We start from the raw sequence: 21,897 nt of genomic DNA, 5'->3' as shown, positions 1-21,897 counted from the left end.
GGCTAGAGGTGCTGCAGGTATCCCTGGGCTGTCGCGCCTCCCAGCGCCCCCGATGGAGCAGGTGGCAAAACTGCAAAAAGAATTTAAGGCTCTAGGAAAGAGGTGGTGCAGCCCGCGCTCCAGTCCCCGGCCCGCAGCAGGCAGAGGAGCCTCCGGGTCTCTTTCACCCGGACACTGCCGGCAGAGGGGTCCACTCCCGTGCCCCTGCCCCGGATGGATCGCTTACCTGAGGACCCCCAAACAGAGGTGCATCCGGCCTCGCCTCCCCAGCCACGCGCAGCCGGCTACCCAGAGTCCGCCCCGAACTGCGCACGCGTCTCGGTCCTAGGCTCCCGCTCTCTCACCGAGCGCACTAGGCCTCCAGGGGTGCGCTGAAGCACTGCAGAGGCCAGCTGCGCAATGGTCGCGTCAACTAGGATGGCCCGGCCCGCGGAGGGCGGCGCGGGGTGACGTCATCCAGCGGCGGAGGCGTGGCCGGGTCCGCTTTCTTGGTCACTTACCGGGACCGGCCTTCTTTGTAGCCCTGGCACCGTAGAGGTAGAGGAACTACATTGGCCGCGTCCCCTGTCCCTCTGCCCTCCTGCCCATCTGCCCACACTTTTGTATTTGATCTCTTTTGATGTGGAACATCAAAGCACAGTAATGGGGGGCGGAACCTGCGGAGCTGGCAGAAGCGCGCGTGCGCACGACACGCGCTGCGCGCCGGAAGAGCACGCCCAGCCCGGGCTGCGCGGAGGAAGCGCTGGGGTCCGGGAGGGAGGGGGTGGCGGCGCCGGAGGTCGCCATGGCTACCGAGCCCGAAGCAGCGGAGCCGGTGGTGCCTTCGCTCGTGGATCGATACTTCACTCGCTGGTACAAACCGGGTAAGTGCAGAGTGATGTTGATCCCTCCTTGGCCGCATTGGCCTAATGCTGTGGAGACTACGTTGACAGATCGTAAGCCACGCGCTCTCTCCCTGGCGCTCCCTCCCCACGTCAGAAGGAGCTGGACTTCTGTGTTCCGTCTAGGCCCAGGTAGTAGCATTTGCAAAGACCTGGTGGCCTGAAATACTTCAGGGCGCATTCTGGGACCGGCGATTGCAGTGCGAGCTCTAGGGTGTAGCTCACGGAGGCCCCGGAGGTAGGCGCAGGGCTAGGTTGCCACAGTCCTGAAGTGCCTGGAGGGATTGAGGGGCTCACTGTCACAGCGATTAGCAATACATAAAATTATGTAAATGATCAGATCGAAACCAAGGTAGAGGCAGTAGGGCTGGCGAGAAGAGGGTGGGCTACAGACATTTAGAAAGCAGAATTACACATTTACTTAAGGAGACGCCACCGGTATTGTTCATCTGCCACTTAGAAGTAGGTATTCTTTTTGTACTGTTTTGTGTAAGCAGTACCAGTGGCGGGAGCATCGTTTGGGACTCTCCTTTCTTCCTTTCATTCAGTGATAATGGTTATACTCAGTTAAAAAAATATATATTGTAGCATATTTTCTGTTGGTCAAACATAGGGTGACCAACCTGTCCTAGTTGACCCATGACTGAGGGGTTTCCCAGAATGTCGGACTTGCACCAGCATCAGAACAGTCCTGGAAACCACCAACAAAAAATATATATCATAAAGAATGGGATGCTAATTGCATTTTCCTAGCAAAAATACTGTGTGTACTCATTTTGAAGTGAGTGTAAAGGAAGATGGAGCAAGGAGTTAATTACCTTAATGTTGAATAAATTATTCTGTCTGGGCCAGATCTCTTTAAATACTTTCCAGGAAGCCTTTGGGTATGTCTTTTTGAGCAATGTAGGGATAGAAGTGACCAGCATGCAGCATGTATGTGTCCAATCTTCATTATTAACTATCTCTATGACCCAAAAAAGGACCACATAGTGGTAGTAAGTATTGATTTCAGCCACCAACAGACTCATTTATTCTTCTAGATGTCAAAGGAAAATTTTGTGAGGACCACTGTATACTACAGCACTCTAACCGGTAAGCAAATTGGGAATTTTAAATTATCAAAACCTTTTTTTTTCTGGTATTGTAGCCTGGTATGGTCTTGTGGTCTTGGATTGAACAAATGCTCACTAAACAAACATGCATTAATTATCTTCTACTGTGTTGAAATGGTATTATTATAGGAGTTTGTTTGGCAAGAATGAGTATTCCAGTGCCTGGCCACTCTAAACAAATAAATTTGATTATTCAAACACCCAAATGGAGGACCACATCATCAGCTACTACCTGAAGTGGCCAGTCTGTTCCCAACTACCGAACTGTTAAGAGCCCACAGAAAGGGCTACGGTAGAGACATACATGGTATCTTGTATACACAGGCATGCCTTATTTTTTTGTCTTCTACCCCAGTGCAACCTACCTAAAGATCTCTGGTACTCTTCCCTTTCCTGGGAAAGAAATTCGATCTTGTTTTCTCTTTTATTATTGTATTCTCCTTTCTACAGTTATGCCCCAATAGTAGCCAAAGAAAAAAGGGGGAAGATGATAGTTTGACTAAACAAATACCAGTTCATACATTCTTGTTCCAATAAGAATTATGGGAGGAAAAATTATTCCAAGCAATCACATAGGATCAATTTTTTCTCCTTGTAGAATATGTGTCATCACATTGGCAGAATCTCATCCAGTTCTTCAAAGTGGAAAAACAATTAAAAGCATTTCCTATCAGATCAGTACCAACTGTAGCAGACTTCAGAACAAGGTCTCTGGGAAATTTAAGCGGGTATGTTCCTGTAATTCTGTGATTATCTACTTACATCCTCTATATTCATGGTAATGATAGATCCAATGAACCTTAGAATCCAATAGCATATACTTAGCATACTTCTCTAGCAGTTTGAGGTGCTGATTTTAAGTGTACTTTCACCTAAAGAAATTCTTAGACTCCCAAAAATTAGGTATCTCAGGAGGTGTAGTATCTGTTTTATTAGGTTCTGTGCTACTATCTCTATAATGCCCAGGATGGGGGAGGGGGAAGGCAGGCCTTTGAAAGGAGAACTCTAATAGCAATATAACAAGATATTTTGTCCCTTCTAGTTGTATTAAACTAGTATCTCGAGTTCTGTAAAATTTAGGTGACCAACTCTTCTTTACCATGTATTTCCACATGTAAATTAAACAGAAAAAAAATTCCCAGGGGAGTAAGAAAAAAAAAAAAAAACATGGGCCAGTCAGAATGGCTCACGCCTGTAATCCCAGCACTTTGGGAGACCGAGGTGGGTGGATCACGAGGTCAGGAGTTCAAGACCAGCCTGGCCAATGTGGTGAAACCCCATCTCTATAAAAATACAAAAATTAGCCAGGCGTCGCAGTGGGCACCTGTAATCCCAGCCACTCGGGAGGCTGAGGCAGGAGAAGGGCTTGAACCTGGGAGGCAGAGGTTGCAGTGAGCTGAGATCGCACCACTGCACTCCAGCCTGAGCGGCAGAGCAAGACTCTGTCTCAAAAAAAAAAACAAAAAAAAACATGAATATGAGAAAATATATGGTATTTGCTCCTTACGTTTTTCCATTCCTAAAGCATTGTCAATGTAATACACATCTACCCACCCCCTGTACCTGCACACAACACTTGGTTATACAGAATGCTAGCTCTACCCTCTGTAACTCTAGGCAAAATGGATAGATGATTAAAAGAGTATCATACCAAGGAGAATTTAGTGACGTATTAAAATGTCTTTACAAACCCACTTGTTGGGAAAGTTTCTGTGGATGATTTACGTCCTTCATTTACTGAGTTCATACTAAGAGTTTCTGCTAATTGCTCTCACTATTCTAGGAGACCCTTATTCAAATCCCCCTTTGTAGGCCTGAAGTCCCCTAATAATGTGCCTTACAGTTATTGATTTTTCCTCACTCAAGAAACGAGTGGACTTAGAAAAGCATGCACCTTTCTTAAAAGATAGTCTACAAGTTACAATAACACTTAAGACTTCCAAAGTTTCAATGATAAATCTCTGTCCAAAATAGTAACACTTAAGGCAGGTACAGTTGCTCATGCCCATAACCCTAGCACTTTGGGAAGCCAAGGCGGGAGGTTCACTTGAGGCCAGGAATTTGTGACAAACCTAGGCAACATAACAAGACCTCATTTCTACCAAAAAAAAAAAAAAAAATTAAATTAGCTGGGCATGGTGGCATGCGCCTATAGTCCCAGTTACCCAGGAGGCTGAGGTAAGAGGATTGCTTGAGCACAGGAATCAAGGCTGCACTGAGCCATGATGACACCACTGCACTCCAGCCTGGATGACAGAAAAAGACCCTGTCTCAAAAAAATAAAAATAAAAAACAAGTAACACTCTTGTTACAAGTGAAGAAGAGAGAAGGACCTGCATATTGAACCCACTACAGGTAAGTGTTCATTGGATCTCAGAACTGCCAATCATTCTCCCAAAGGAGGTGATAAAAAGGCATCAAAATACTTCTGCTCTTTTGGCACAGACCTAGCTCTTTTGTGTCTGCTCTTTTGACACAAGCCTTCCCCTTCCTTTCAGAAGCAGAGAGTCACAATAACTAGTACTTTAAAATGAAGAACCCACGTGCAGAGGAGTGAAGCCAATACAGTAATATCTGAATGCCATCTAAAAATGTTTTGAGTGGTAAATAAAGGGGTCATAAAGAATAGCGTCTTAACCTGAAATGCCGATGTCCACTACAGGAAAAATTCATAGGAGAAAAGAGGGCAACACATGAAACATGCCTGCATTGGCTCTCATGAGCCTCCCTGTAGATACTTGTGAGAGCCTCCCCAGGTATGTTCATCTAGTGGAGTACATGAAACAATAACCATGCCATAACATTCAAACACATACACATCAAAATGTAGTATTGACTCAGGGGTCAATTATTTTTATTTTGCTACTTAAAACTTTTGTTTTCCACATTTTCCTCAAAGTGCATGTTTTTGTTTTTGTTTTTCTTAATTAGAAAAAATATACCTTACTAACACACTAGGGATTTAAAAAGAGAGGGGGGAGAAAAAAGAACAATATCCAAAAAGTCTTAGTGATTGACCCTGGTAAATAAGTTCCTTTATCTATTAAGTTCTAATATTAAAATGAGGTAGAAGTCTTAAACTAACTTTATAAAATATTGCTGTCATACTATGACACACTGAATTTTATATTATTTCTTGATGGATTTTCCCACACTTTTGAAATCTTTATGCCTGGTTATATGTAGTTTTCTCATTTATAGTTGATAAAATATATTAGTAGTCTGTAATTAAATTCCCATTTATCATGTATATTAGCTTTTTTCCCTAGAAAAAAATGGGATGGCACCTGGCACACAGTAAGTACTTATATTCATATAGGTTTTGAAATTAATGAATGGTTTTTATATACTGAGGTAATTGATTTAAAACACCAGTTCCAGGAATACATCCTGTTACACACCTAAGGGCTATTTCTCAAAGAAAAGTGGAAATGTCCATCAATTGATTACTTCTTCCGTCTCATTACGCAGGGGGCACAGTTTCTAACAGAGCTTGCACCTCTCTGTAAGATTTACTGCTCAGATGGTGAAGAATATACTGTATCTAGGTGAGTAACGTTTTAGCCACCATTTAGAAGACCAAAGGGAGGGATTTTTTTTTTTTTACTAAGTAAACACGCTGAAATCTTAAATTTTTTTAATAGTTGTGTTAGAGGACGTTTGATGGAAGTGAATGAAAACATTCTCCATAAGCCATCTATTCTTCAAGAAAAGGTAAAAGAGAAAAAGTATGATCTCATCCGCATACCTTTTATTGGATTTTTTTCATCATTTGACAGTACTAAATGTTCTTTCCTTTCCAGCCATCCACTGAAGGCTACATTGCAGTTGTGTTACCCAAATTTGAAGAAAGTAAAAGCATAACAGAAGGGTTACTGACACAAAAACAATATGAAGAAGTCATGGTGAAACGCATTAATGCCACAACTACGTCATGAGGATTGACATGGAATAAAAAGTGAAGCGGGATTCTTGTTACCTGGCCTAAACCATCAGGGCACTAAAGGAGAAGAACCAGTATATGTAAAGCATACCTAACAGCCAGCCATATGCAGGGGAGGCCTAGTGCTTCACTTAGTTTTCCCTCTCTGTCTTGCATAATGAGCCTTGGTTCCCATTTGTCTACAGCCTGCCAGATCTGGCCTGCCCATGTACTCACCCTGTTCTCTTGTATCTCTCTAACAACTGGTATGCAAGGGATGTTTTTCTGATTAAAAACAAAGCTCTTTGATGAAAATTTAGAAAATACAGAAAATTTTTAAGTAGCCAAGTAAAAATAATTTACCCATCATCCCATAATCCAAAAGTAAATGCATTTGACCCTTGAACAACATGGGTTTGAACTGCGAGGGTCCACTTATGCACGCACTGTTTTCAACTATCAATGAATCAAAAATAAATCATTAACCAAACATGAAACCCACTTATAGAGTAGGTTCATATACTCAGTTCCGAAGGGCCAACTGCAGGACTTGAGTACTCATGTATGGATTTGGGTATATGTGGAAGGTCCTGGAACCAGTCCCCTATGTAAACCAAGGGATAACTACTACATTTTAACCTACTTCTGTTTGAACATATGGTATGGTTATTGCTTTTGCCTCATTTTCCTAACAGTTTGAAGTTTAAAAAAACCTAACCTGCCTTTCTTACCCAGTCTCCTATAATGTGCCTACCAAAATGCCTAGTCCTAACCCACCTGCCTCAACTCCTCTCCCTTTTAGGTTGTAGGGAAGAGGCCAGAGTGGAGAATATATTGTATCTTCTGTCCCCGCTTATGCCAACAAGATGGCCTTCCCCTCTGAAATAAAGTAAAACTGCAACACTGTGACTTCTTAAATGAGGGATATGTGAAAAGGCTATGAAAAATACAAAGGCTTTCCTATGAAATGTGTTATAATGCAGTGGGAAGCGAATTCTTGAAATATGCACATTATAGTCACTCAGTCTCACAATCTCTAGTTACTGGCAAAGAAGTTACTGAGAATATGTCATTCAAAGGCATAGAGGCCTTTGAATGGAACAAATGCTTTCACATCATTTAAACTAAAAAAAACCTCCAACAACTATGAATTTATAGTTTAAGAGTGATTTACACTGAATTTCAAATAAAAGGACTATAAAACATGTTATTTTTCTATGAGGGCTATAACATACATTTCAATATCCCTGTTTTTAAATAAAATACACTTTTATACAGAAGAAATCATTCGATATATAAATTCCATTAGTTATCTATCCTTTTATGCTGTTGAAGTCGTAAGTTACCCCTTTCCAACCTCCACTTGGTCTTTCATTAGAGAATATTATTTTTTCAGGTATGCAAAAATATTATCTGATGAAAGTACAAGTCGGGGTTGGGATTTTTAAGTTTTAATGATTTACAAAGTATTATTTTGTAAATAAAACTTAACATTTTGGTTCACAGGAAAAACTTACAATCTGAGTACCAGGATAACTGTCTCCCTAAATATAACCCCCAGACATGATAACGTGTAGTAAGTGGATAAACACCTCCATGATGGTGCTATTAGCTGAAAATATAAACAAACCAGCAGATCCTCACTTTAAGTAGCACAGTGACTCTTGAAGGCTTCATAAACAAAGACTAAACATATTAAAAGAATTGTGTATAGCATTTTACATATAACATTACCTCACATCATTCTCCCATTATTTCTATTGTAATTTAAAATAATACTTTGGTTTCAGAGAATAAAAATCATGCTTAATGATTTTGACTGTTTAAGGAACAATTTTACAAAGGTTATTAACAGAGCTGAATGCATCACATTTTCTCCCGAAGGACTACAGTGAAAATTTTCCTCAATAAAATATTGACTAGCTGTGGTCAGTTGACAGTACTGTGGTTCTTCCAGATCTTTTGTGAATACTGATTGTGGTGGCTTACCCAGATAAAGATCATCAGATGAGCTTATATTATCTACTGCCATTTGATAACTGGCATGCCCTGTTAGATTTCAAAATGAATGTCAAAGCATTAAGATACAAATACTATGACTGGAGCCCACCACAAAGTTGGCCATACTATATTATAAGGAGAAAACCTGTAAAACAGATCCTTCAATCATGACCCCACCCACAAAAACAAGAAAAGCTTTAAACTCCTAAATTTAAAAAACTAAACAATGATGTTTTTGTTTTATAGTGAACATTTCAAAGCCATATATATATATATATATATGATGATATTCAGAATTTAGATAGCTTCTTGGCTTCCTTATTCTGTCTTTATCTTCCATTCCATCAATCAATACTGAGAAAGTTCAAAATATCTTTTAAGCCTAAAAGATAGGCTTAGAATCCCAGCTAATAATTCAGTCAGCTACGCTAGAACTAGAACCAAGGATTCTGTGGAGTTCCATTACCTTGCTTTTAGGAGTAGGAGAGGGACATACATAGCACAGCAGACCCACCCTTGCTGTATAAAATGCTTATTAGGGGACAAACTTGCTGCTCGCATGGATGATCTGGGACAGGGTCATCAAGGGGATTTTTGTCACACTTGGTGAAGAGAGGGATTGAAGAAGAGTCCACAGGTTTAAGGAAAACCCTGCGTTCACCCAGACTACTGTATGTTTGCTGCTGAAATTAGTGATCTAGATGATAAAGAAAGAAAACAGTTAAGGTAAAATATGCCAAAGGCGAACACATATTCAAAATAGCTTCTTTGGATTAAATTATCCTTTGGACAGTTGGGATATTTGGTTTGACTTTTAAAGAACACTAGTGCAATGTTCCATTTTTAAATCACACTACAATTAGAATCTAGCAATTGCCATGACATTTATTAGTTGTCAAAAAGCTTTACAGTTTCATGATCAGAAAATAGAGCAAAATTTCAATATTGTTTTCTTTATAAAATTGATGAATTTCCAAAAACATAAAGGATCATTTGCTTTTTTAAAATGTCAGCTTCATCACATGATGTTCCCGAGATCTGATCCCAAAAGCCTCTCAAATTTTACCATCCATACTGTCCTTATTTGTAACTGAGATCCATCCGTTATTTTCCATCTGAAGCTGGAAAGAGTTAAGACAATTAGTATCTGTTTCACTCTGAAAAAAAATTACAAAATTAAGTAGTAACTATTTTCTTTTGCATTTTCCTTTTAACCAATTTTTAAAGTATGAGTCTAAAATAGAAAAGCTATCTCACCTTCTTCAGCAGTTTATAACAAAGTGAAAGAAGTTGGACTAAGAGAGCCATCATGGATCTTGTCTTTGTAATACACTTATCAACCTACAGTGACAAAAAGCATGCAAATGATATTCTAAAAGTAGTATTTAAAAGACCTTACCATTTATTTAGTTTTAACATGATAAAATTTTCTCCATATGGAAATCTAAGGGATTGTGAAAGATACATGGATTTAGGCACATGAGCTGACTTAAAGCCCCAGGACACAGGTGCAGGGGTCACTGCCTATATCTCATGTCTATCTCATGGAACCTCAGCAGAAAGAGTGGGTGGAAAATTCATCATTCTAATGCAGGCTGTTTAGGGGCTTCCCAAAACACTCCAAATAGTGGAATTAAATCTCATCCTTTGCAATTCCTTGCACTCTGCATTGTGGGCACAAACCCATATTCTCTCAGACAAATTATGGGAGACCAGACTCGGAGGCACCTGTGTCCTAGTTACAGAGGAAATGACTTCAGAATTGAAGGGTAGCTGCTCAGTGCTATGGAATTAATGATGTCCCAAAAACTACTTTCTTTGGTGAATCTGCTACTCTCTGGGGTCAGTTATAAGGGTAGATAATAAATGACTCTTGTAGACAAGGCATGAAAAAAAGGAAATAAAATTGCCCTTCTGTGGGTATTAACACTTTATTTGAAGAAAAAGGGGCTTTCCCTAACCAGATAAAGATAGATATGTGAACGTTTTTCAAATGTCTCTTTTACCTTTAGAAATACTTTATTCTGCAAAGAAGTCTTAGTTACTGTCTGGAGCTGGTGGCATAGAGGAATTAGCTTGTTTATTTCCAGGAGAAGCATAAGCTTGTCATCATCTTTCAGCTGAAATGTAATTTAGCAAGTTATAACAGCCCGCAACAAAACTCCATCTTTAATACCTTAAATACCTTTATACCTTGATATTATACCCCCAAAGTGGGTATATATAATACCACCACCAGCACCAGGCAGGTAGACATGTGTTACCTGTTTTGAAAAAGCTTGTACACTGGAAGTAAGTTTTAAACCCTCTGCAGCAAAAACCTGATAGAAAGAGAAAACACCACTATTTTAGACTGATGTCTATGGATAGTTGGTAAGAAATACACTTACTAATGTTTTTTAAAAAGTCTGTCATGGAACTCCTAAACTTTTTCCTGTACCAGGAATGCACAAGTGTTTACCTGTTTTCTGAAGGAGTTTTCACAGACCAGATGCAGAATCCATCCCTGGAGAGGCTTCTCTACACCAGACCTCCAATTATTCTGGAGGGTCACGCAGTTGTGTGATATTCAGCCACACAAATTATGTCTAGATTACTCAAGGGACCTAGAGCTCATCTCAAATATGCTCAATTATAAAAGAATGATGAATTTTCAAGCATGAGGTCAAAAGGGTTAGGACCTTCCCACTTCCATCTAGGCAAGGCAAAATTTGTCACCCATCCATAACCAGACATTTGAGAGAACCAATCCAGGTGGTTGGGTTTTGTTCCGGTTTTTTTTTTTTTTTTTTTTTTTTTTTTTTTTTCAGATTAATTTTCACTATTCACCATGTACCATAAATTCTATAATTTAGTGAGATGAACAGGATGATGGAGAAGAACCATGAAAAATAAGGTTGGGCAGGTATGATAGAAGTATTTAGGATATTATGTTAAGATGGTTTGCAGAGTATTTCGGAGTGAGATGCCAGGGGAGTAAAGGGAGGAAGGCTTAGTTTTAGGTGGCAGCAGTAATAATGGAGAGAACAGGGAAAATCTGAGAGTGATTTGTGAATGAAAGTAATAGGTCTTCGAAATAAATTAAAGAATACTAAGAAGGAGGAGGCAATAATTCCAGAGTTAGTTTTTACCCTCTATTCAAAAGGCTTAACACCTTGCTATCATTGGATAAAGTGATCTCAAGGTCAAATCGTACTTTGCAACCTTCCCTTTAAAAGGGAAACCAGTAAACTTTACATCTAAATTCCAACCAAATGAAATGATTCACTTCCCCAAGTGTTCCTTATCACTTCATGTTACCACTTTCTATTCTGCAAACTTTCTCTTTCCTTCTGGACTGCAAACCCCTTGGGGACAAAATCCATATCTGTCTCATAGAGTATGATGGTTTTAAAACTACCTGAAAGCTGATAACTCCCAAGTCTCTGTCTGCACTCCTGAACTATCCTGACATCTGTCTTGTACAGCCATCCCTCAGTATCCACGGGAGATGGGTTCCCAGACCTCTCCAAGGATACTAAAATCTGTAGATGCTTCAGTCCCTTAAATAAAACAGTGTAGTATTTGCATATAACCTACACGCATCATCCCATATACTTCAAATCATCTCATCTCTAAATTATAATTATAGTTCATGTAAATACTAAGTAAATCGTAGTTATACTGTATTGTTTTCCCCCCCTTGGAACTCTAACTTGTTAAAATGTATTTTTTTTTTTTTAACTGTAGTTATGTTTTATTGGTTTTCTTCTTTTTTTTTTTTTTTTTTTTTTTTTTTTTTTTGAGACAGGGGTCTCACTCTGTTGCCCAGAGTGAAGTGAAGTGGTGGGATCACAGCTCACTAAAGCCTCGACCTCCCAGGCTCAAGCAATCCTCCTGCCTCAGCCTCCTGAGTAGCTAGGACTACAGATGTGTGCCACCATGCCCCGCTAGTTTTTATAAATTATTTTTTGTAGAGACAAGGTCTCACTATGTTGCCCAGGCTGGTCTCAAACTCCTGGACTCAAGTGATCCTCCCAGCTTGGTCTCCCAAAGTGCTAGGGTTATAGGAGTGAGCCATTGTGCCCAGCCTGTTTTTACTGTTTTGGATATTTTCAATCCATAGTTGGTTGAATCTGCAGATGCAAAACCTGCAGATAAGGAAGGCCAAGTGTATTTCCTATCTGACCTGTACTTAACATGTGCAAAACAAAATGCTTGATTTCCACCCTCTAAATCTAGTGTTCTCCCTCAGTGTTCCCTATCTCAGAAAATGGCACTACCACTTACTCTGTTGGCCAAGCCAAAAACCTTACTTAAAACATAATAGGATTGGCTGGGCGTGGTGGCTCAGGCCTGTAATCCCAGCACTTTGGGAGGCTGAGGTGGGTGAATCACAAGGTCAAGAGATGGAGACCATCCCGGCCAACATGGTGAAGCCCCGTCTCTACTGAAATACAAAAATTAGCTGGTTGTGGTAGCGCACACCTGTAGTCCCAGCTACTCGGGAGGCTGAGGCAGAAAAATCACTTGAACCCAGGAGGCAGAGGTTGCAGTGAGCCAAGATCGTGCCACTGCACTCCAGCCTGACAACAGAGTGAGACTCCGTCTCAAAAAAAAAAAAAAAAAAAAAAAAAAAAAAAAATTTTAAGTTCTCCCCATGGCCTACAGAGACATCATATTTTACCACTTTCCTTCTGGCTCACTTCACTCCCATCTATAATTGCCTCCTTACTCTTGTGATACACCCAGCCCTACCCTGCACCTCAGGGCTTTGCACTTGTTTTGGCTATCTAAAATCCTCTACCCTCATTTATCCATTCAACTCTCACTTCATTACTGTCTCTACTCAAACATTAGCTCCTTAGAGAGGTCTTTTCTGACCACCCCTCTACCACCTCTGTATTCTAGTCCTACATGATTTTATCTCCATGTACTTACATATGTGCACTGAATGCTTAAATTTTTATTGTCTGTATTCTGCCACTAGAACATAAGCTCTATGGGGGCAGGAGCTTTGCCTTGTTCACTTTTCTCCACAGAGTTCTTTTCTCCCAGATCTGACATATAGCACAAGTTCCATAATTATTTGTTGAATGAAGTATGTGATTTTATGTTCATCACAGTTTGGAGACAATTCAATGGACACTGGTTTAATGACTAAGCTCACATAGGAAGAAGGTAAGTAGTGGATCTTTTGTAGTAAAACAACCCTACAGGGCGGTATGACAGAATGGACTTGGGCCAAACTGGAAAAAAAAAAAAAAAAAAGTCCAGCATTTATTTCAACTATCTTAAGCGAAATAGCTCATTTATAGTCTAGAGAAAAATCTGGAGGACATATTTTCTATAATACTTCTGATTACGTTGACAATCATCCTCTTAAGCTGAAATCCCTTTCCTGCAGAACGCCAGACAAAACTATATAAGAATGATAAAGTGAGGGCTGGGCGCGGTGGCTCAAGCCTGTAATCCCAGCACTTTGGGAGGCCGAGACGGGCAGATCACAAGGTCAGGAGATCGAGACCATCCTGGCTAACATGGTGAAACCCCGTCTCTACTAAAAAAATACAAAAAACTAGCCGGGCGAGGTGGTGGACGCCTGTAGTCCCAGCTACTCGGGAGGCTGAGGCAGGAGAATGGCGTGAACCCGGGAGGTGGAGCTTGCAGTGAGCTGAGATCCGGCCACTGCACTCCAGCTTGGGTGACAGAGTGAGACTCCGTCTCAAAAAAAAAAAAAAAAAAAAAAAAAAGAATGATAAAGTGATAGAAATTTCTTTTCTCTTTTTTTTTTTGAGACGGAGTTTCTCTCTGTCTCCCAGGCTGGAGTGCAGTGGCATGATCTCAGCTCACTGCAAGCTCCGCCACCCGGGTTCACGCCATTCTCCTGCCTCAGCCTCCCAAGTAGCTGCGACTGCAGGCGCCCGCAACCATGCCCAGCTAATTTTTTGTATTTTTAGTGGAGACGGGGTTTCACCATGTTAGCCAGGATGGTCTCAATCTCCTGACCTCATGATCCACCCACCTCAGCCTCCCAAAGTGCTGGGATTACAGGTGTGAGCCACCACGCCCGGCCTAAAGTGATAGAAATTTCAAATCTCAGATATACATGGGAATGCCAAAGGAAACTATATGAGTGATAAAGTGACAGAAATTTCAAATTTACATACAAGAATGCTCTTGGTTCTAGAGAGGCAAACAGGCTAACATGGGGATCAGGGAAAACATAAAAGGAATTTTGCAACCCACTTGCCAATCTAAAACTTCTAACTAGAGGGAGTAGAATTACAGATGGGCCTACGTGGAGTCCTGTTAAGACACATGGCACAAGAGTGAGTGTTAGCATATCTGTCTCTCCTTTCATGCCCTAAATTATCATGAATACGGCAGGAAAGAAGGAAACTAACATGTACTTAATATCTTCTAATAGTCTTAAGCATTTTAACAGATGCTCTCTCATGTGTTATCTCATTTAATCAATATATTTTATCCAATTCGATAATGAAGAGGCCAAAAGTCTTTCTAGAACTCTGGATTTACATTTGCTTACAGGGTATTTTCATCTACTTAGGTAAACCTAAAGCTTATTATTGCATCTGTTGACTATCAGTAAAGCCCATTCTACTTTATGCTCATAATATTTTAAATTTCTTTCCAATGAGGTCAGGATAGTTTTGCAAAATGTCACTGCAAGCCATCTACCTTTCTACTTTTGTACTGCTCTCTGTAGCACACAGGTATGTACAGATGTAAGCATATACACATGATGTAATAAATCATGTGGAAAACATTTATAACCCACTTTTAGCCCGAAATCAAAGTACTAGCATAAAAGGGAAACAAGGCATACCTCTAGTTGATGAATTAAATCCTGAGAAGTTTTCAGTGGCCCCTCTCCTCTAAAATAAAATTGTTAAGAAGGTAACAAAAAGTTATTACCTGAAAATTTATTTTATAATATTAACATTTTATATTAACATGTAATAGAGGAGATACATTTATTTGTGTATTAACAAATCCTAAATTTTGAAGAATAATATGAATAGATTGATAATATTGTAACTTTATTCTTAAAGCAACTTTAATATTTAACAATTATTTCTTAGGATACTTTTTTCCCAAGTAAACCTTATGTATGTTAATTCCATAATATAAAAAAATTTAAACAAACAAGTTATATTGAAGTTCCATTTCTCTTTTTAACCTTTTTCAGTTTATTTCATAAATTAAATATATGAGATCTGATAATGTCTTGACCAAAAGCCTTTGTTATATAATGGAAAGAGGATCAAACCAAAAGTCAGAACATTTCACTTCTAATTCTTATTTCAATTCTGGTAGTAACTCAATTATCTAACCTTGATGAGGCATATCACTTAATATTCAATTTTGAGTGAATAAAGTAGTCATAATAATACTTGTGCTACCACTCTCATCAGAAGATTGAGGAACAGCAGATTAAAAACTACAAAGAAGAATTAAGGGCCGGGCGCGGTGGCTCAAGCCTGTAATCCCAGCACTTTGGGAGGCCGAGACGGCGGATCACGAGGTCAGGAGATCGAGACCATCCTGGCTAATATGGTGAAACCCCGTCTCTACTAAAAAATACAAAAAACTAGCCGGGCGAGGTGGTGGGCGCCTGTAGTCCCAGCTACTCGGGAGGCTGAGGCAGGAGAATGGCGTAAACCCGGGAGGCGGAGCTTGCAGTGAGCTGAGATCCGGCCACTGCACTCCAGCCTGGGCGACAAAGCGAGACTCCGTCTCAAAAAAAAAAAAAAAAAAAAAAAAAGAATTAAGAACCCTAAAAAGTGAAAAGTAAATTATAATAAGAATAACCAAATGCATTAAGAGGAGAAAAGAACTAGGGATAAGTCACAAAATCTGGAATCTAGTAGCAACCAGTTCTTCCACTTCAGAGACAGGAGATGTGAACATATCATTCCTGTTCGCTGATAAACCGTTGTGAAGGTCAAATGAAATGATGAAGCAAAAACCACATTAAAAACTATAAGGTACTAGTAAGTTTGAAATTTTGAAAAACTATAAGGCACTAGAAAATCTTAAATATATAAATTATTAAGAAATATGAATGATTACATGTAAATCATTAAGAAATCATATAAATTATTAAGAGAACCTTAAACAGTAGCCTGAGGAACGGCTATAAATTTGACCAGGAAAACCACCACAAGGTATTTATCTATTACAGAAAACCCATTTTATTCTCTGGAATGTCATCACTACTATTCAATAACTATATTCTAGGAAGAAGTCCTATTCCACAGAGCTTCCCCTCACAGTGCAACCCCTCATGTTTCCCAGTGTCCATGGGATACTCTCTACTATTCTGACACTGAAACAAAAAATACTGAGCATGCCATCCTGAAATATTCTGAAATAACAACTAATTAAAGGGGATACTATAATCTTTTTTTAAAAAGTTGCCAGACATGGTGGCTCATGTCTGTAATCCCAGCACTTCAGGAGGCCAAGGTGGGCAGATCACCTGAGGTCAGGAGTTTGAGACCATCCTGGCTAATATGGCAAAACCCCATCTCTATTACAAATACAAAAATTAGGCCAGGCGTGGTGGCTCACAGCTGTAATCCCAGCACTTTGAGAGGCTGAGGAGGGCAGATCACCTGAGGTCAGGAGTTCGAGACCAGCCTCGCCAAAATGGTGAAATCCCATCTCTACTAAAACTACAAAAATTAGCCAGGCATGGTGGCACATGTAATCCCAGCTACTTGGGAGGCTGAGGCAGGAGAATCACTTGAACCCAGGAGACGGAGACTGTAGTGAGCTGAGATTGTGCCACTGCACTCCAGCCTGGGAAACAGAGCAAAACTCTGTCTAAAAAAAAAAAAAAAAATTTTTTTAAATACAAAAATTAGCCAGGCATAATGATGTGTGCCTGTAATCCCAGCTAATCAGGAGGCTGAGGCAACAGAATCGCTTGAATTCAGGAGGCGGAGGTTGCAGTGAGCCGAGATCATGCCACTGCACTCCAGCCTGGGCGACAAAGCAAGGCTCCATCTCAAAAAAAAAAAAAAAAAAAAAAAAAAAAAAAAACCAGAAAAGTCTACTGATAAACCCTTCATCTGGGAAGATTTTACATATCAAACTATATTCGTTAAGTAATAATATATTCCCCCAAGTCTTATTATTCAAAAACATTTTTTAAAAGCATGATTTTCATCACCATGGAAATAACTAGCTTGATTCCAGCCAAAAGCTGAGATTTTTGTTATTTCAGTTAGTCTGTGCAAATTTATTGTGGGTAAACACAGGAGTTCCATTTTGCATTCTTTTGGAGACCTGGGCCATCAGATTATAAAAAGGTATGAACTTAAAAAGGTCAAAATTCATGTTGGGAAGACTCAAATCACAGGAGAAGCTTGCTAACAACAGTTAAGAACAATGGAAGGAAACCACCAAAGGAATGATCTCCAATGATGGAAAATATGATAAGGTACTGACAAATGATAGCTAAACAGCAGCAAAATTTCTAACTCCTATCATTTCTGCCTTCTTTTTCCAGAGAATTATCTATCTAGAAAAGGTAGAAGACGTCATCAAGAGGAAAATGATGCCTCTAAGCTTGGGACTGCATCTTCCCCACTCTTAATCCTCCTCCTATAGGAAGGAATCTTCACCAGCACAGCATCCCTCACTTCTCTCTGCCGCCTCACCTAATCCCATCCCATAAAGGGAGTGGATCTTATCTTTTCAGTCTTCCTGGTGACTTGGCGAAAATAAATTGAATACATTAACCCTTTCTTTTCTCCTTTTTCTCTTGGAAGTGAAGCTGCCTTTCAGATATAACTGGTCTTCCACGTGTTTTATAGAGATACATTGTGTCCCTATAAGGTAAGACTTTGTAATTCTAGGGATCATTTTTCAAAACTTAATTGCCTATGGACATAAACTACATTCTCCAATATCAGCTTTATCAATATAAATGTTACCAGCTCCCATCCACCTACTCTTTTGCTTATTTTTCATTTTGCTCAAAACTTGGGTGGGAAAAGGGGGTGCTATTTATTTATTTATTTAATTTTTTTTTTTTAATTTTTTTGAGATGGAGTCTCACCCTGTCACCCAGGCTGGAGTGCAGTGGCACGATCTCGGCTCACTGCAAGCTCCACCTCCCAGTTTCACACCATTTTCCTGCCTCAGCCTCCTGAGTAGCTGGGACTACAGGCGCCCGCCACCATGCCCGGCTAATTTTTGTATTTTTTTTTTTTTTAGTAGAGACGGGGTTTCACTGTGTTAACCAGCATGGTCTCGGCCTCCTGACCTCGTGATCTGCCTGCCTCGGCCTCCCAAAGTGCTGGGATTACAGGCGTGAGCCACCGTGCCCGGCAGGGGGTGCTATTTATTGAGTCCCAAATCCCACACAGTTGCAGATATCCTTCACAACTTTAGTTGAGCTCAGTCTCTAGAATACTGAAGCAACCTACAGGTGTGTCCCACTGTGGATAACCTTTTCAAAATCAGAATGAGTAGGAGAGGAGCCAGAAAACTGGAGATATCAAGTATTTCCCAGGTTTCCAAAAGTGAAAAAGATAGATTTCAGAAACTGAGTGAAAGCTTGAAGTTATTCCTTGAGAAAATTCTAGAATGGATTATTGAGCAGATAACTGATTTTAACTAAGCAGAATTACTATACCTTATGTATAGATTAGTATAATGGAAGACCGAAATATGACTAACATTGACATCAACAAGGCATTTGATCAAGAGTCTTGTAATATGAACAAGACAGAGAATATAGGTCAGATAACATTAAAGTTAGGGGAATTCTCTACATAATGAATGCTGACTCACAGAGATTTGGCACGCTATTGACATAGGCCTCATAGCTCTATTCTGTGATCTGTGTCTAATCAATCTTCATCTGTATCTAGTCAATCACTGTATAAAGGCATAAAAGGCATGTTTTGTTAACGTACTGATGCTGGCTGGGAGAGGCATCAATATGCAGGAAAACAAAAAAGCAGGAAGTAAAATTATTTCAATGATGGAAAGAGTGGGCAGAAACCTAGCAGAAGATCCCTTCTAAATGTAAATCCTAATTAAATACATGTGTCTTCTTACTGCATTCACTTAAGTAACTTGTCATAGTAACTATTCTTAGTCTTTTACCATATATTTGATACTGACTTTAACCTATCAATGATTTCACATGGAACTTTTTTTCTTTATACCAGATATTATCATACGGATTTAAAAAAAAAAATTCAACTACATTTACCTAGTAAATAAATACAGAGAATAGGCCATACTGGACATGTTCCGTCCATATTGAACAATCTCATTCTCCTGATCTTCCCACTTCTCAATTTCGCAGTCAGCATCAGAGGTGAGCAAACCCAGCTTAAGTCCAAGCTTTGCTATCTTGGCTTGCTCCTACGAAACATACATTTTAATCACACGACTTTATCACTATTGATATAAAAGGCAGATTAGATGTAGGAATAGGTCTTACCTCAGAGTCAGGCTTGTCTGGCTTTAATGATTTCAGGTTTGCATTATTCTTCTGTGACAATAAAAAGATTAAGATTATCTTAAAAAGCAGTACATTAAACTGTAAGGAAATGCAACAGTAATACAAAGCATAACAAAGTACTTGTAACAACAGTTTAAAATATTCAGTATGTAATGACAAATACTCTACTAGTAGGTGAGTTCAGCTTTGAATAGGTTGTTAGTTTGAAATCTGGAGCCAGAGAAAGCAGGTCAGTGCCCTCTGTGCTCTGTGGCCTCTGTGCTTACAGCTGCTCTCCTCTTTTCACAAGAGCTTCCAGGGACACAAGACAACTTCTGCAGTATTCCTGGAATCCAATTACTATGCCCCCAAACCTCCCTGGCCTCTCTGTTCAACAAGATTCTTAAAATACTTGAATTATTCTTATGAAATGATATATTAAAATTAGCCACTACATGTAGTTTTCTATACATTCCTCATGTTATGACTCCAGAATTCAATTCCTTTAACTAATTTGCTCTTAGAAGGCTAAATTTCAACACTCTAGTTTCATTGATATCCCAACTGCTAATCTCATATCCCAAGGTGTAAAGAGATTATACTTAGGATTCTGAATTTAATACGTGAACCAATGTTCAATGGTTCCCTATTTTTGAAAGAGAGAGTTTGTTTTCATGTAAACTATCTGCACCTCAGAGTGTATTTTCCCTAGAAGGGGAGAAAATATTCCATACTAGTTAGTTACCAGGCTAGTCCACTGATGCCAGTGTACTTGAAGAATAGAGCACCAGGACAAATCACACCACCACCAATAGCAATATTTCTTTGAAAAATATATTCCGAAGTTCTCTGAAGCTGATAGCCCACAGACGGGGTTCCTCCAACTCTGCGATCTGGTGAAAGCTCCCATAGTAGAGGCAGGAGTTCCAGAACGGCTAGGGTTTGTAGAGAAAAGGGGGCCAGCAGATGCAGGGAGCGAACTTTTAAAAATGGAAACATATACTTAAGTCGTACACACTCACAAACACACATCGGGTATGGATTCACATACATGCACACAAAGTATAAATTACAATAAAACAAAACACTCATGTGTCCACTTAGCTTAAGGAGGAAAATGATCACAAATACTTTAAGGAAAAAGATCTTCCCATACATATAATTTTGTTGCCCTTATTACCATGACTTGTTACTTCTGACCAACTATTCTGTCACTAGTTTCACCACAGAACAAAACAGTCTCATGGAGTTTAGATCTGCTCATGGAACATAGCCCTTTTGAGATTTTCTAATGATGTTTACTATTAAAGAAATAGGTGAAGGACAGAAAATGAAAATAAAGGAACTCCTGTTACACACACACACACACACAGAGAGAGAGAGAGAGAGAGAGAGAGAATAAACATATATGACCAATGATCTGTCTGGCTCCTCCTTGAATGATCACATCATCTTTATCTCCATCCTTGGTCGAGTTGACAATAGGCAATTGAAAAAACATTTAAAAAAATAAGGAACACCCTCAAGGTTTTCAGGTTTTATTTTATTTGGAATTTTATACCTTATATTAGTCTTTTAAATTTAGTTGCATTTTCATTATTTTTATTTTTACTTTTTCTAATGATGATGATTATTAAAGAGTTTAATGACGACTGAAAGGTGATTGCCTGAAAAGGTAAATAAACCATCTTAATAATGTAGCCAAGTTTGCCATCTAGTGGACACTATTTTGGAATGCAGTCAGATGCATTCATTTCAGTTACGTAAAGCTAAAGACGTCAGCCCCCTAAATATAAATAGCACCAGACTCTAACTTTGCTTCCTAAAAGACAGAACTATAATTTTCTAGGAATATAATTAGCTATGCTATCCTCAACTAAGAAAATGTTTCATGATTCTGAAATGATTTGTTACTAAAGACAAAAATACTATTCAGTTGAATAAAATCTTTGCTCCATTCAACCTGTTAAAAGCTTTGTGATGCCTTTTCTAATTCTCAAAAAATTATTTGTAGTAGCCCTAAGTTATCACACTTACAAAAACAGTAAGTCTATCATTACTTGCTCAAACCCAGTAGGATATTAGCTACAAAACCATCTGTTAGGGTTAAGTTAGCTTCAAATAACAAAAGTAGACAAATTGCTATCCGTACTTTCAAACTGTTCTGACAATAGCTTACGGCATAGAAACTGTTTTCTTTTTTTTTAAGTCACAGAATTAATTTGCAGTATTGTGATTGCTTTTTCACCAGCTGCATTCAGTTCCTAATGTTGTATTTCAGTATTAAATACCAGTTCCTTTTCAAAAAATGTACTAATTAAGTTTGGACCATTTTTTGATTTGGGGATTTGATTTATCATTTGTTCTTCTCCTACATCATCAACCATTCCCACGATCACTTCTATAACTCCAGACTTAAGACTTTTATATCTCTCTTCATTGCAAGTTCTTTCTTCTGATACTCACCATCTGTTCTTCACCACACTGTTACTATTGATAATCATCAGTAAT

The 21,897-nt window shown here is 39.2% G+C and overlaps 3 protein-coding genes across 4 annotated transcripts in view; 1 reads left to right on the top strand and 2 right to left on the bottom strand.

The window, feature by feature from the left end:
* ELP1 (elongator acetyltransferase complex subunit 1) overlaps positions 1-639 on the bottom strand; it is a 65,436-nt gene extending 64,797 nt beyond the window's left edge. Inside the window, exon 1 of the mRNA XM_050759532.1 lies at positions 227-639. The gene's annotated coding sequence lies outside the window, so the exon portion shown is untranslated. The remainder of the gene's footprint in view (positions 1-226) is intronic.
* A 29-nt stretch (positions 640-668) lies between these two features.
* ABITRAM (actin binding transcription modulator) lies at positions 669-17,722 on the top strand. Of its 2 annotated transcripts, XM_050759559.1 has the most exons (6): positions 669-863; positions 1,922-1,973; positions 2,592-2,721; positions 5,465-5,541; positions 5,638-5,707; positions 5,797-7,195. In XM_050759559.1, the coding sequence occupies exons 1-6, from the start codon at positions 785-787 to the stop codon at positions 5,929-5,931; spliced, it is 543 nt and encodes a 180-aa protein (XP_050615516.1). In that variant the 5' UTR covers positions 669-784; the 3' UTR covers positions 5,932-7,195. The 2 variants fall into 2 exon arrangements, with proteins under 2 accessions (XP_050615516.1, XP_050615517.1); XM_050759560.1 differs by lacking the exons at positions 5,465-5,541; positions 5,638-5,707; positions 5,797-7,195 and adding an exon at positions 17,437-17,722.
* The window catches only part of CTNNAL1 (catenin alpha like 1), a 264,318-nt gene continuing 251,204 nt past the window's right edge, over positions 8,784-21,897 (bottom strand). The window contains exons 14-20 of the mRNA XM_050759552.1: positions 19,387-19,437; positions 19,153-19,307; positions 14,746-14,794; positions 10,181-10,237; positions 9,923-10,036; positions 9,174-9,257; positions 8,784-9,037 (exon numbers count right to left, since the gene is read on the bottom strand). Coding sequence (XP_050615509.1) covers positions 8,972-9,037; positions 9,174-9,257; positions 9,923-10,036; positions 10,181-10,237; positions 14,746-14,794; positions 19,153-19,307; positions 19,387-19,437 — 576 coding nt within the window. The 3' untranslated portion in view covers positions 8,784-8,971. The remainder of the gene's footprint in view (positions 9,038-9,173; positions 9,258-9,922; positions 10,037-10,180; positions 10,238-14,745; positions 14,795-19,152; positions 19,308-19,386; positions 19,438-21,897) is intronic.

This window comes from Macaca thibetana, chromosome 15, assembly GCF_024542745.1.
Source record: "Macaca thibetana thibetana isolate TM-01 chromosome 15, ASM2454274v1, whole genome shotgun sequence".
Lineage (NCBI taxonomy): Eukaryota > Metazoa > Chordata > Mammalia > Primates > Cercopithecidae > Macaca > Macaca thibetana.
Note: the sequence above shows the minus strand (reverse complement) of the source record. Positions and strands in the feature narration are given on the sequence as shown.